The 15,527-nt window shown below is 42.9% G+C and overlaps 1 protein-coding gene across 5 annotated transcripts in view; it reads left to right on the top strand.

Moving 5' to 3' along the window:
- The window catches only part of PUS7 (pseudouridine synthase 7), a 46,867-nt gene extending 35,694 nt beyond the window's left edge, over positions 1-11,173 (top strand). For all 5 annotated transcript variants that reach the window (XM_023638853.2, XM_023638852.2, XM_070265418.1 and 2 more), the window contains 7 exons: positions 2,619-2,680; positions 3,228-3,388; positions 4,367-4,493; positions 5,682-5,783; positions 8,290-8,419; positions 9,395-9,486; positions 10,101-11,173. In XM_023638853.2, the coding sequence (XP_023494621.2) occupies positions 2,619-2,680; positions 3,228-3,388; positions 4,367-4,493; positions 5,682-5,783; positions 8,290-8,419; positions 9,395-9,486; positions 10,101-10,237 (811 nt within the window). In that variant the 3' untranslated portion in view covers positions 10,238-11,173. The remainder of the gene's footprint in view (positions 1-2,618; positions 2,681-3,227; positions 3,389-4,366; positions 4,494-5,681; positions 5,784-8,289; positions 8,420-9,394; positions 9,487-10,100) is intronic.
- The last annotated feature ends 4,354 nt before the right edge of the window (positions 11,174-15,527 follow it).

The following is a 15,527-nucleotide window of genomic DNA, read 5'->3' as shown; positions in this document are numbered from 1 at the left end:
AACAAGAGTGAGAAGACCATTCATTGGGGAAAGGACAGTCTTTTCAACAAATAGTATTGGGAAAACTGGATATAGACATGCGAAAAAATGAAGATGGACCCTTACCTTACACCAATCCACAAAAATTAACTCAAAATGGATCAAAGACCCAAATTAAGAGCTTAGCCATAAAATTGGAAGAAAAAATGGCTGGGGGGAGTTCATAACGTTTGATTTGCCAGTGGTTTGTTAAATATAACACCAAAAGCACAGGCGACAAGTTGAAAAAGCAGGTAAGTTGGACTTCATGAAAATTAAAAATATTTGTGCACAAAGGACACTATCAACAGAATGAAAAAACAACCCACAGAATGAGAAAATATTTGTAAATGATATATCTGATAAGGGATTAATGTCTAAAACATAAAGAACTCCTACAGCTCCACAACAACAGAAAACAATTGAAAAATGGGCAAAGAACTTGAATACACCTTTCTCAGAAGAAGATACACAAATGACTGTTAAGCACGTGAAAAGATGCTCAACATTACTAACCGTTAGGGAAATACAAATCTAAAACCACAATGAGATCCTACTTTATACCCATTAGCATAGCCGTTATCAAAAGAACTAAGTGTTGGTGAGGATTTGGAGAAATTGGAACCACTGTGCATTGCTGGTAGAAATATAAAATGGCGCAGCTACTGTGGAAAATAGGACGATTCCTCAAAAAATTACACATGGAATTACCATATGATCTAGCAATTCTATTTCTTGGTATATTCAAAAGTAGTGAAAGCAAGCACCCGGCAGATATTTATACACCCATATTTGTAAGAGCATTATTCACGATAGCCAGAAGGTGGAAGCAACCAAGTGTCTGTGAACTGATGACTGGGTCAACAAAATGTAGCACATAGATACAACAGAGTATCATTCAGCCCTAAAAAGGAAGGAAATTTTGACAATGTTACAACATGAATAAATCTTGAAGACTTTTATGCTAAGTGGAAAAAGCCAGTTGCAAATGGACAAATTCCTCTTATTTGAGGTTGCTAGACTAGTCAAATTCATAGACGAAGTAGCATGGTGGCTGCCAGGAGCTGGGGGAGGGGAAACGGGAGTCACTGTTGAGTGTGTACAGAGTTTCAGTTGCAGAAGATTGAGAAGTTCTGGAGGCGGATGGTCCTGATGGTTACACAACAATGTGAACGTACTTCATGCCACAAAACTATACACTTGAAAATGGGTAAAATGATAAATATTGTTAGGGATAGTTTACATAATTTAAAAAAAGGTGGAAGAAGAAAAGATAAGGTAGAAAAGTAGAAAACGTCTTACGTGTAGTGGGCCTGCTGTAAACCAAATACATCCATATTTAATGTGGCCGAGTACACTGAAACTTGCATAGGTGGTGGCATCTTCAAGGTGTTGAGAAGTCCTGTAGTTGAGAAACTTTTACTGTATTTCACCAGGTGGTGGCAGACTTTCTGATAGTAAATGTAGGGTTTGGGGGCCGCAGTGTCTGCCGCTCCTCAGCTCTGCCGTGACAGTGGGAAGGCTGCCCAGCCAGTATGGGAATGAATGAGCTCAGCTGAGTCCAGTAAAACTATTCCACAATCGAGTGGCCGGCGAGTAACAAAGGTTTCTGAGCGCAGAAGTCTTTTTCCATGATAGCTGGCAGACTGGTGCCTAGTCCTGAGCTAGGACTGTGCTCTCTGTGGAGTGTTGCTGAAGGCCTAGCCAGCTGAATGATGGGTCACCAGGAGTACATTTAAAGACTGCTAGAGTGTGGCTTGCTTCAGGACCGCGAAGGTGGCCCGCCCTAGGAAACCTGTGTGTGGAATTCATTGCGTGAGTAGATTAAAAACCCGTATGATCTCATCAATTGATACCAAATCACATTGTATACAGTTTAATACACAAAGATATCCCATATAGGTTGACTTAGATGTGGAAAATAAAAACCCTAACTAGAAAAACACTAAAATTAGTAGAAGGAATATGTGTATTCATGTGGTAGGGAAAGCCTTTCTGAACATGACTCCAAACCAGAAATCTGACTAGACAGAAATTTTAGGTACGACACACAAAAGAGAACTTCTGTATGGCAAAAGAAAATATAATAAAAGTTAAAGGAAAAATTCCGTACACTTATAGATGCATCAAAAAAGTCCTGAAAAACACACTCTAAAGTGGTAACACTGTGTTTAATTTCTTAGAGGTTAGATAACAGGTAACCTTTCTTCTGCACTGTTTAAGAAGTCTATATAACTAATAATCAGCAAAAACAGAGATACTTCTCTTTTGGCAAGAATAAGAGAGAACGATAAATTGTATTCTATTTGCCTAGGTAAGAAGGTATTCAACATGGGGGAGAAATTTTTTGAGAAGTTTCAGTAAGTTTTGGTGCATAAAGACTTAACTTTGATTTACATGTTATGATCTTAATTTTCTTCTTTCTCGTCGGTTTTTTTGGCATTTACATTTGAAATCTGTGTCGTTATATTAGTTTTTCAGCTTACTGTTAAGTATAATAAAATATATAAAGTTAATATGATTTGTTGACTCCACAGATTTAGGCATGTAAAATTCACTGTAATGCAAAATTAAGTAAAATAAATGCTGTTTAATCTTAGAGCCATACTGCAGAATTCCTGGGCTGAAGTCATGGATTTGATATTGAAACCCCGTTCTGGAGGTGAGAATAAAATTTGTGTTAAAAAAAATAGGGGGCTGGCCCCGTGGCCCAGTGGTTAAGTTCGTGCGCTCCGCTTTGGCGGCCCAGGGTTTCACTGGTTTGGCCCCTGGGCACGGACATGGTGCTGGTCATCAGGCCATGCTGAGGCAGCATCCCACATGCCACAACTAGAAGGACCCACAACTCAAGGTGTACAACTGTGCACCGGGGGGCTGTGGGGAGAAAAAGGAAAAGTAAAATCTTTAAAAGAGAGAAGGAAGAAGGGACGGCCAGGTTTTGTCTTATGTTGAATCAGCTGTGATAATGAACCGTAGTTGGCTTTGAATCCTGGGAGGGTAGCATGTTGACAAAACCATCTCGTTCCGTGAACTTTCTGCATTTGCCATCTTTTCACTTTCTGATGGTTCTCCTCAGGTAGTAGAAGCTTTTCAGAGTACCTATATTGCAAAGAGCGTTTTCTAGTTTTGTGTTTTCAATGAAGCATTTTAAGTTAGGGAAATCTGTCACTTGGATAAATGTTTGATCACCGCTTTTTTCTGCCCCGCAGCCGAGAAGGGCTACTTGGTTAAATGCAGGGAGGAGTGGGCGAGGACCAGAGACCCGGCTGCTGCCCTCCGAAAGCTGCCTGTCAGAAGGTGTGTAGAAGGGCAGCTGCTTCGAGGACTCTCCAAGTATGGAATGAAGAATATGGTCTCTGCGTTCGGCATAGTGAGTGCAATTTGGGAAGTCAGGCAATGACCCAAGGTGGTTCAGTGCTTTTTAAATTTTGTCTTTAAATGTTTGAGTAAACTTTGAAAGAGAGAAGGTGAATAAAGGTGCTTTGGTGATCTCTGAGAGGTTCTGTTCAGACCCTGAATGTTGATGGGGTGGCCAGTGGGTACGGGCAGTGTTGGCAGGAATTACCAACATTGAGGGCTGGAGAAAAGCGTTAATGGGGAAAACATTATCGACAATGAAAATGTGATTTAAATTCAGTATCTTGCTATTTGAGAAATTCAGAGTCCATCATAGAGGTCATCTCTTGATCATCCTCCAGCATCAGCACCGTGACCTGTCTCACTGAGAGGGCTGCACAGTTGGCCATCTAAGCGATTGCGTTCTGATTTGGTTTCTTCCTGGTGGTTCAGGAGTGGGCACCATCTTGGCCAGTGGAGCCTAAACTAGTATTTGTATAATGCGCAATAGACTAAAGTTTAACTCTTAAATTACGTGTATCTTATTTACTCTTCCCCCGATAGACAAAAAAAGCAGAATTCTTGCTGCAAGAAATTAGTTGTCAGTTCAGTCATTTAGGTTTTCTCCTTCCGTCGAATTATGGGAGAGAAAGCACTGTGGGCTCCACAATTGATGTGTAAATTCCTTGAGTTTGAGTGAAGTCTAATGTTGTTGACTTAGGGAATAAAATTTATAGCATTTGCTTTATTTGCGTGAATGTCCGCGCTGTGGATACAGAACGGGGAGCGCCACAGCTCTGCTCATGGGGGCAGCCCTTCGTCTGAGGGCGCCCGCCTCTGAAATTGGTTTCTGCAGATCAGTCACTCTTTCTCTAGGCTGTTAGGAAAATGAGAGGTTTAAGGTATGAGTGATTTGCTAGGGTCACCACTAAGCAAGCAAGATGTCTTGGAAAGTTCGGCACTTCTAATATTCAGAATATTTTTTTCCTTGTCTATTTTTTCCTCCCCTCAGATACCGAGAAATAATCGCTTAATGTATATTCATAGCTATCAGAGCTATGTGTGGAATAACATGGTCAGCAAGCGGATAGAAGAGTATGGACTGAAACCTGTTCCAGGGGACCTGGTTCTCAAAGGAGGTAAAAAGGCAGATACCGTCGTCGTCCACCAAACTAGGGTTCGGTTGTTTGACACGAGTGCTTACTGTGCAGCGTGGCTGCTGATTAAGAGAGAGCGATGTCTGGGATGTTTGGAGTGGAAGGACCTTGTAGGTTGGGGCAGACTGTCTAGCTTACAGCTCACGGGATGCCCGGGAAGTTTGCTCTCCGTTCTTCAGATGAGGTTCAGTCGCCCACCCAGCTGGCTGAAAGGTGGAAAGGCTGGGATTCAGAGTCCTGCCTGCCTGCTTCCAGAGTCCGTGTTCTCCCGGCACACCCGCTGCCCCCACTCGCTGCACACCAGCTGCAGGGTGCCCAGTAGACACACTGAGATTTGTCGTTTGTTCAGAAATTTTAGTTAGTTATTTTCCTGATTTGGTATTTTTTCTCATCCAGTATTGATCACATCCAGTGTATTTTAATGTCCCATGTGCCACCACATCTCATCCTCTAAATAAAGACTGGTTTTTTTGGTTTATTCTCTTAGCTAAATGCATTCATTTGTGATAGCTTTCCAAATGGTATTTTTTAATACTATGTATTTTACAAATATATTTGTTATATTTATGTATATATGTGTTCCTACTATCTATTTTTTTAGTGTTTTTTAGTAAGGAAAAAGGATCTGATTTTTATAGAACATTTTTTTTTAAGATTTTATTTATTTATTTATTTATTTTTTCCCCCAAAGCCCCCCGGTACATAGTTGTATATTCTTCGTTGTGGGTCCTTCTAGTTGTGGCATGTGGGACGCTGCCTCACTCAGCGTGGTTTGATGAGCAGTGCCATGTCTGCGCCCAGGATTTGAACCAACGAAACACTGGGCCGCCGGCAGCGGGGCATGCGAACTTAACCACTCGGCCACGGGGCTAACCCCAAAAAGGATCTGATTTTTTAAAGCAAACATTCCCAAAAATGAGGGTGCAGCCGAGAAGTAAATGTTTTTTAGCTTTCTACTCCTAAATCCATGATTTTTATTCCTTGTTAGAATAGAAAAGACAGAAAGGTGTATGTATATTCCCTCTTAGTTTTTCAAGCTTAGTAGGCCACCAAACCTGCCCCCACTTCCACTTCTGACTACTTAGATGTGTGTAAGTTTAGAAGGTGGAGCTCATGAAAAGAGTGCCTGTTTTCTTCATTTTTCTTAATTTATTCATTTGTGATTTGCAGCCACAGCGACATATATTGAGGAAGAAGATGTTGATAATTACTCCATCCATGATGTGGTAATGCCCTTGCCTGGTTTCGATGTCATCTACCCAAAGCATAAAAGTAAGTTCCCTGTGTGGGGAAAATAGTTAAAATAAAGACTGACACAAATAAGCCACTGGCAGCCAAGAATAGAGAGGGGGGGAAAATTAGTACTTTAAATATGATTTTAGAACTTTGATTTCCATTAGGTTTGAAAAAATGTTTAGATTTCAAGCATATATAAACCATGTTTACTTATAGAAGTCTTCCAGAAAGGGAGGCATTCAGATGGATAATTTAAAGTAAGAAACAAGATGGTGGAGATGGTGGTGGCAGTGGTGGTATTGGTCGTCTTATTATTTAAATTTGTGAAATTCACTAATTCTTATTAAGGATGGGAAGGGTTTGGAAAGTGAATGATAATTCTACTTTAACATTGCTTTTTTTAATCTTTTTTTTAAACCATATAAGTACTATCTGCTCATTGCGTTTTAAGTCAACAAGCACAGGGGCCAGCCTGGTGGCACAGCGGTTAAGTGTGCACGTTCTGCTTCGGTGGCCCAGGGTTCGCTGGTTTGGATCCTGGGTGTGGACATGGCACCCTTGTCAAGCCATTCTGTGGTAGGCGTCCCACGTATAAAGTAGAAGAAGATGGCATGGATGTTAGCTCAGGGCCAGTCTTCCTCAGCAAAAAGAGGATTGGCAGCAGATGTTAGCTCGGGGCTCATCTTCCTCAAAAAAAAAAGTCAGCAAGCACAGAAGTTTATAAAGTGAAAAATCAGAATTATATCCCATACCCCAGAGGCTGTTAAGGATTACTGCTGATACCTTCATGGATGCCATTTTTGGGGGGGAAATTGGAACTTTTAATATTCACGGATTCAGAAATTGAAGAAAGAAAGCAGCTCTGAGCCTGGCACCCACCTTGTGGATTACTCCTGGCCAGGGCTGGTCTGTGGGAGGTGTTTTCCTGTTAAAACATCTTTCCTCTCAAGAGGCTGGAATTATTTTACTTATCAATGTCATGTTCCTTGAAATTTTACAAATCAAAGAATGATTAGGGTTAACACCCTTCTTTGATAATGCTGATACTTATAAAAGAGTTAAATAGTAATCTGCCACTTCCAGTTGATTCATTTAGTCCAATTGCTGTGCTCTCATACTTCAGTGAGGTTGACTTCACTGGGAGAAAAGGAGTAGAGAAGAGGAGAATGAGTAAGAGAAGCAGATAGGGAGGGGTGTGGTCGGCCTGTCCTGGGCAGATGGCGCAGTGAGGAACCAAGGAGACGAGTAGCAAGAACTAGTGAGAAGGAAGGTACCAAGATGCTCAGAGCCACACTTGCCCTCTTTCCAAGAAAGAAAAGGAAAACATTCTTTTCTTCTTTCTTATGCCTCTGAGGATCAGAAACTTGGGCCAGTACCAATTAAAACATAAATTCAGCACAGCCTTAGACAAAGCCTTATGGCCAGACAGGGCCTCACTGGCTGATAGGTGGTAGTTCAGGCATGTGGATTCGAAACATACACACGCTTGTGTCCACTGATGCTCAATTTAGGGATCCCTGTTGTCCTTATAACTGTGTCATGAGGGAGTCTTTCCTTGATCCTGGTATACCTGGCATTTTTAGGAATAACTTGAATAAAGAAATCTGTTTATCGTATTTGCAAATAGTGTGACCCAAAATAGTTAATATTAATTACATGAAAAATGAGTATTTAAAAAAACTGCAGAGGGCTTAATTTAATAGGGTTGAGTGTGAATTCTCACAGTTAATGCTCAAAGATCAAATGTATGGATGGAAAAGGCCCAGTTTGGTAGTAGTCTACATAGAAAGTGTCTGGAGTTATTGCTGAACATAAGCCTGTCACCCCGAGGCAGATAAGCAGTTTGGTGGGGAATACAGAAATGTCAAAGGAGTGGCAGTTAAGGGAACCATTGTTTGGCCTAGAGAAGATATGGCTGAAAGGTCCACGACTTACAAGTACATGTGGAAGACAGTTAACCTGCTGTGCTCCAAAGCAGCCAACAGCAGTTACAAGAAGACAGATTTCAGCTTGGAATAGAAAGAACTTTCTAATAGTCACAGGCCTCACAAAGAAGTCGTTCCCTGTAAATGACAGCAGTGTGTAAGCAAAGGCCGATGGCTGTCTCTCGGGTGTTACGGAAAGATTCCACATCAGCTGCGAGAGTGAGCCGGATGGCTTTCCCAGGTCTCTTATTTTCATGTTTGTTTATAACTACCTTCTTCCAGAAAGAGTTTGAGGCCTCTGTATATGGTCTCTTCCGACTCTGAGCGCATAGACATTTTAGTTTAGGGCCTCCTGAGGAAATGGCCTCTTGAAGCTAGCTTGGGAACCTTACAGCCCAGGTACTGTGGCTGGTTACAGAGACAGCTTACACGTTGGCAAGACGTAAGCTGGAGATACCTAGTCCTAGTTTAGGTCAGTAGGTGTTGACTCCAGAGAACAGGCTGGCTCGTCAGCCAGGGCGACCGATTTCCCTGAAGTTCCACGGCGCTCTGTGTAGTCGGGTTAGAGGCAGCTCGCTGACGTGCGCGCTCTGACTCGCTCTTGTGTTTTATATCAGTTAGCGAAGCCTACAGGGAAATGCTCACCGCGGACAATCTTGACATTGACAACATGAGACACAAAATTCGGGACTACTCCTTGTCAGGGGCCTACCGAAAGGTCGTCATTCGTCCTCAGAATGTCAGCTGGTGAGTGACGGTCCGGGATGAAGTAGAGCTGAATGCCTGTGTGAGAGCTTGACCTGTTGCATCACTTACATATTTTTCTGTGCTCACAGCCTGGTGTCTGAGTGAGTTATTCTTGTTATTACTGTTATCATTACTGCTACTACTTGGTGTTTTTCAAATCATCAGGAGATAGATAAATGCAAATGTGTAGTGAAAGTGGCTTCGTTTACATTTGACTGACATTACTAAACTCTGGAGGAAATCTGTAGAGAGTGAACTTTGTCCCTATGACTGAAACACGGGGATTTGCTTACAGAGCTACCCCCGAGCAGGGCACCTCACTCACAATTAGCTGTGGGTTCCAGACACTGATCTGGTTGTTTTAATGTCATGTTTCTAGAGAGGAAAAGATACTTATATTAACCCATTTTCAAATACTTTAATACCTAGTATTATCTAAAGCTTTGTTTGATAACTTTTAAAATTAAATCCTGAACTAGTTGCCCATTGCCGGGAAATCCTCTCTCTTTTCTGTCTCCTCTCCCTCTCTCTTTCTCTCTGCCCTCCTCTTCTCTGGAACGTGGGAAGAGGGTCGCCGAGGTGGCCTGGGTCTCCCCACTTCAGAGAGCCGGTCCTCCTGGGTAGCGTGGTGTTCGTATTGGTAACCACTCTGGAGAAAATATAAGCGCTGTGATTAATTCACTCGCATCTGTGCAAAGTGAAGTTTACTGCTTATCAACTACATATGAAAGGAATTTCCATCCTAGGGAAGTATTTTGTATCTTTTACGTAGGCTGGCATCATCTGTCGTCTTGCGAATAATAATACAAAGGTCATACTTATGTATAAAATCTGGCTGTATTCTGTTACTGAATAGTTCCACCCAGAATTATTTACAACAGACCTGTGTGTTTTCGGTGCTAAACAAATGGTGATGAGCGTGGCACCTTTTATGGAAGTTCACATTCACACTCTCTTTGTTTCTGTGTTTTGAAGGGAAGTCGTTGCATATGACGATCCTAAAATTCCCCTCTTCAACACAGACGTGGACAACCTCGAAGGGAAACCACCCCCAGTTTTCGCTTCTGGTGAGTTTACTTGGCCGTCGGTTCTGTGTCGACTGTGAATCATTTTCTGGTACAAAAACATGGATTTAAAAAAACTCTCAGAATCACCATCCCCTCCCACCCTCTCTGATTTCTGTTTTGCGTTTCGTCGTGATTTCATGATTGTGGCTGGAGGTCATTGATTGAAACAGGAAATCCCACTGAAAACGAACAAGCGTTACAGAAGGTTGTGAGCATCAGCTGACTGAATCTTTCCTCCCCTCCCCCGGAGATTTTCCACCGGGAAGAGAGTCCAAAACACTAAATTTGTGTTCTCGTTGGCAAATTTTCATTGCCATTCCCTTGTCTGTTTTCACTCTGAGCTCTAAAATTTTTTTTTTTTTAATTTTTCATGCATTTCTCTCCTGTGCTCTTCTGTCACCTGCCCTTTTCATGAAGGTTGCAGGCAGAGTTACCGTAGACCGGCTGGGTCGCACACTTGCAGGTCTCTTCCTTCCTGTCCCTTCTCTGAGGCCCGTGGACGTGGGCGCCTGGGGAGAGGAGCACAGTTCCTGTCCTTGTACAGAGGTGGCTTGGCCCGGTCTGTCTGCAGCCGGCTGACCTTCCTCACTCTTCTCTTCTCTCTCGCCCCGCAGAGGGCAAATACAGAGCTCTGAAGATGGATTTCGCTCTCCCTCCTTCCACCTACGCGACCATGGCCATTCGCGAAGTGCTGAAAATGGACACCAGCATCAAGAACCAGACCCAGCTGAACACCGCCTGGCTCCGCTGAGCCCTCATGCCCAGATCGGAAGACGCTGGCTTCCTGCTCCTTCTGCTCTTCGTTCCAGCCCCTCTGGGGCTTTGGGATCTTTGTAGTAAAAGATTATTTGTATTTTTTCAAGCTTTTCTTAGCTTAATTTGCAATATTTGTACACATACACAAATCCTGAGGATCCTGACTCCAGCCCAGAGAGTGTAAATTGGTCAGAGGATGTTTCAGGTGCTTAAATCATGGTGAAAGTCGGCTTTACTGGCTTTATGATAATTGGGAAGGACTTTGGTTTAAAGTAGCAGTTTTAGGTTTTGCTGCCTTCTTGGAGGACCACAGGAATTTTTAACACCTCCATGACTGCAGTATACGACAGTACATTTGAAGAGAATTTGACTATGGATAAATAATTAGACCCCCTCCCCACTTAAGAACATAAGTCAGTCTTCATGCTTATTTACATGATGATAAAACATCTACAGGTTTATAAACTCGAAATGATTGTCATTCTCTAGCTCAGGCACCACGTTCAAGCAGATGTTTCTAGATGTGTTAGTTGCGAGGGCTTTGGCGTTTGTATTATCGTTGCCTTGCGGGATGGTTGCACTGAAGGGGCCTGTTTCCTTGATGCAAACGTGTGCAGCTATTCTTATTAGTTCAGGTCTCATTTTCATTCTGGGTGCCTTTTATGTTCAGAACTCTTTCCACTGGACTGCTGTTTGTCCAGAAATAAAGAGAGAGCAGAGAAGACAACTTGAAACACTGACAAGGGCTCCTCGTATCAGCAGCGTTACCCTTTGTCACCGACGGCTTAGGTGTTTGCGTCTCTGGCATTGCGTAAAACTTCTGTGGTGGGAAAGGAGAAATATGCCTTTCCAAGGGTGTGTGGCCTAATTGTACCCAGTTTTATTTTCTATCATTTCTAGAACCAAATATAATAAATATTTTTAAAAACTCCTTTCTGCTGGTTGTGTTAAATCAATATCTAAAACTGGGTGCAAATGAGAATCTTGGCTCAGACTGAAGGCAAGGAGCTAAGTGAATGAGACCTTCAGAAAGGGTGTTGACACAAAGGTGTGTCGTGATGGGGTGTGAGACAGCATGAGGATAATACGGAGTTGCAGATTGTATGCCTGATGAATCAGGCTAGCGTGGATTCAGGTTGTTCTTGCAGTAGCACCGCTCACTTGCCTTCCAGTGTACTTTCTGGAATGGAAAGGAAAGGGATGGAGGGGAGCCACCCCCCCGGGAACCTGACACCATGGGAGCGTGAGTGACGTTCATCTCGCATCTGGCAGTGGAGACAAGATGGAGGACTGTTTGTCAGCCCTCGTGTTTTAATGATGTCCGTAGCACTGAGGAGGTTAGAAAAGGATTAGGAATATCGTGGTGAAGTACTCTTTTAGCTGGCTAGTTTCTAAAGAATCTTTGGTCTTACAAAGGCCACTCTTCCTGAATGTGTCTTGGTCAGTTTGTAGTTTCCATTACTAGAAGTTACTCTCCTTCATCAGGCGGATGAGTGAAAAGTATTTATTAAGGGAACCTAACTGCCTGTTGGCAAGTGCATTCAGTAATTCTGCATTTATAAATTTACATTCCAAAAAAAAAGGCCGAACTTACACACGGTTTCTTCACTGGGGAAACGCTGATGGTTCTCTGCGACGAGTTGGTCTTCCGGGCTGCGTTAGCTGACCACCAGTTCTTGCCTGTCTCTGCTTAAACATCAGTGGGGAAATAATGATTCAAGGCGGAGTCTTAGAGCCGTTTTGAGACCCAGGGACATAGCGTGCAACTCCAGGGACTTGGTCGACGTGGAATAAATCATTGCCTCAGCGCAGATGCTCAGACATGTTATTGTTAACAAAGCGGAGAAATTCTTTTGAGGCAAACTTACAAAGCCTGAAAGCGCCGCATCCTCCACATGAAAGTATCTTCTGTCCCAGATTTTTGCCTGAAAGAAACAATGAAAGATCATTATTTTTTGTTATAATGTAAAACCAGCACTATTTACTAATGGAAGAGTTAGCTAAAAGAATAAAAAGTTTGTACTATTAACTGTTCTTATTCAAGATTCAATGTTGTAGATAATAACTAGACATTATACTAATAAACAAAATTGCCCTGGTCGATTCCTGCATCCACCGAAAAAATGGTAGCAGCTGTGACAGTATGTCAGCACTTCCAGCTCCCCACTTGTTCCAGGCAGTACAAATTAGCAAACACTCGTGTCTGTGCCGCAATGCATCTTGCGGCCAATTTTGCACTAAAAAATAAGGATGTGTATGTGCGTGATACCAAATAGAATACATGTATGAATGTTATATTAACTTCTAGTCTGTACTGATGTGTGTACATGTGGTATTTGAAACATAAGGACAGGACAGGCCAGTGTCCCATGTCGTCACCACACAGGAAGGAAGGGAAGGACAGTGGAAGAAACACAGGGCTGTGCGTGGCGGGGCTCTGCCCTCGCAAATTGCAAGGAGTGGGCCTGCATAGCAGAGGAGAACTTTAAGGTTTTTCTTGGTTCGATGAAATCTGCTTGCCCACTTTGTGGGGATCGGTTCCCGTAGGATAAAACATCTCAGTTTGGGATCATGATCTCCTTGGAAAATCTGAGGGAAAAGTATGGACACTCCCCAGGAGAAGGAAAGGGTACAAGTGTGTGCACACACGCATACACATACATACATACGCTAACTTTTTGTACAGTTTTCTGGTCTCCAGTGTATTCGGATAAGACCGCCTACTTTGAATAAGTGCTTTCCAAACTGTAATGTGCATAGAGTCACCTGGCAATCTTGTTACACCACAGAACATGTCTCAGGAAGTCCAGGTGGAATCAGAAACACTTCGCGTTTCTAAGAAGCCCCAGAGGATGGCTCTGCCTGGGTCTGCACACCATGCCTGGGAGCGAGGCTCTAGACCTGTGCTGGCCAGTGCAGCCGCCGCTAGCCACGTGTGGTTAATTTAAATTAAAGTTAAGTAAAGTCAAATTTAAACCTTAGCTCCTCAGTCGTGCTGGCCACAGTTGAGTTTGCTCCCCAGCCATATGTGTGGCTAGTGGCTGCTGTATTGGACAGCACTGCTCTAGATAACAGATCAGTCACCTGAGACACGGCGGGGTCTGCATTTATCAGGTGTGACACCTAATGATGCTGATGTTAAAGGCAGACAGTTAATACGTGTTCCCCTTGTGCAAGTGGGATTGCATTGCAGTTGGAGCTCGGGCTCACATGGACAGTTTAAGAGTTCCCACTCGGAACAGATCACTCCAGGAGTCTTCCTTACACTCGCTTCCACACTTCTCGTTTTCTGGCCTCCTCCAGGATCACTTGTGATCCTTTTTGCTCTTTTCTGCCCTTGCTTTCATCTAGGTACTTTGTCCAGAGGTTCAGTCAAAATGGTCTGAAAGCTCTGTGGCCTTGTTGCTCCAAGTGGGAAAATTATCCAAAAAACCAGTCTTGACTGCAGTAATTAAAAACTGTCCTTCTTGGCTGGCCCACGCTGTAGCTTCTCAAGAAAGCGGCAGCTGCAAAAAGCAAGAATGGTTAGAGTCTGTGATTTTGTTTTCTTATAGGAGAACGGTGATGACTTCTCATGGCAGCTTTTCCACCTGCGATAAAGACTCCTGGAAGGGGCCAGTACGTAAGAGAGACGGCAACAGGAACTCAGGGGAGAAGTTCCTCAAAGCCCTTGTCTTCTGATGCTTGCTTACTGTCCCCTCAGAAACTCTAGATGTTTCTCTAGAGCAGCTCTATCCAACAGAAATATAATGTGAGCCACGTAGTAATTTAAAATTTTCTAGTAGCCACATTAAGTAGAAAGAAACAGGTGAGGTTAATTTTATTATGTATTGTATTTAAACCGGTATATCCAAAATATCGTTTCAACATGTGGTTAGTATAAAAAGCTAAGTATTTTTACACTGTCCTTTTGGTACTAAGCCTTTTAAAATCCAGTGTGTGTTTTACAGTTAGCACATCTCAATTTGGACTAGCCACATTTCCAGTGCTCAGTAGTCACATGGGGCTACTGGCTACCATATTGGACAGTGAAGTTCTGGAAAGATCACTTCTTTACTGCATGTCACTGGTTTAATGGTAAATTTGTCCTGAGTATTAAGATTTAATTTGTAAAATTGGCAATATTTAGTTTGGGAGTAAGGCTAGTTAAATGTGATTTTGAAATGCTTAATAGATTATTGTTTTATGGTGATTGGGAGTAAATATTTTTGCCATGGGGGCACATAGCAAACGGGATTGTTAATAGGTTCTGAAAGATTTCAGGATGCTTGAAATTTTCCCTCAGCAGTTCCGATGACACCCTGCAATTTTCTCTCTTCTCTAAATAATGCAGAGTTAATCCTTCCTGCAGCCTCTGTGTAGATTTTAAATTCCAAATTCACGGATATGAGTTGAGGTTCCCGGGAAGAGAATGAGGACTGTGTGACTGGAGCGCGTAAAGCTGGGACAGCAGGCTGTGCCGGGTGGCGGGCGATGGAGGCAGAGCTCAGGTTGGTGTCTTGTTTGTTTTTGTTTTTATTCGCAGCCTTGTTGAGATATAATTCACACACTGTACCATTCACTCATTTCAGTGTACAGTTCAAAGGTTTTTAGTATGTTCAGAGTTGTGCAGCCATCACCATGATTAATTTTGCAACATCTTTATCACCCCAAAAGCAAAACCCCACCAGCAGTCCCTTCCCATCCCCAGCCCAGCCCAGCGCCTGGCAGCCATTACTTTCCTGGCAAGAACTACTTTCAGCCTCTATAGGTTTATCTGTTCTGCTCATTCATATAAATGAGAGTTTACAGTCTGTCGTCTCCTGTGTCTGGCTTCTTTCACTTAGCCTCCTGTTTTCCGGTTTCATCCGTGCTGTAGCATGTAGGAGCCCTTTGTCCATTCTTATTGCCACATAATATTCCATGTGCAAATATCCCACATTTTGTTCATCCATTCATCAGTTGATGGACATTTGGGTTGTTTTCACCTTTTGGCTAATGCTGCCAGCAACATTTATGTTCAAGTTTTTGTGTGGATATATGTTTCCATTTCTCTTAGGTGTAGAGCTAGGAGTGGAGTTGGTGAGTATGTGGTGACTCTGGGTTGAATGTTTTGGGGAACCACCAGACTCTTCCACAGCAGCTGCGCCATTTTACGTTCCCCTCAGGAGCGTGGGAGGGTTCCAGTTTCTCCACCTCGTCACCAACGCTTACGTCTCCGGCTATGGCCATCCTGGTGCTTGTGAAGTCACATCTCATTGTGGTTTTGATTTGTTTTTCTCTCATGACTCTTTTTGTTGAACATT

The sequence above is a fragment of the Equus caballus genome, chromosome 4 (genome assembly GCF_041296265.1).
Source record: "Equus caballus isolate H_3958 breed thoroughbred chromosome 4, TB-T2T, whole genome shotgun sequence".
Taxonomy (NCBI): Eukaryota; Metazoa; Chordata; class Mammalia; order Perissodactyla; family Equidae; genus Equus; species Equus caballus.
Note: the sequence above shows the minus strand (reverse complement) of the source record. Positions and strands in the feature narration are given on the sequence as shown.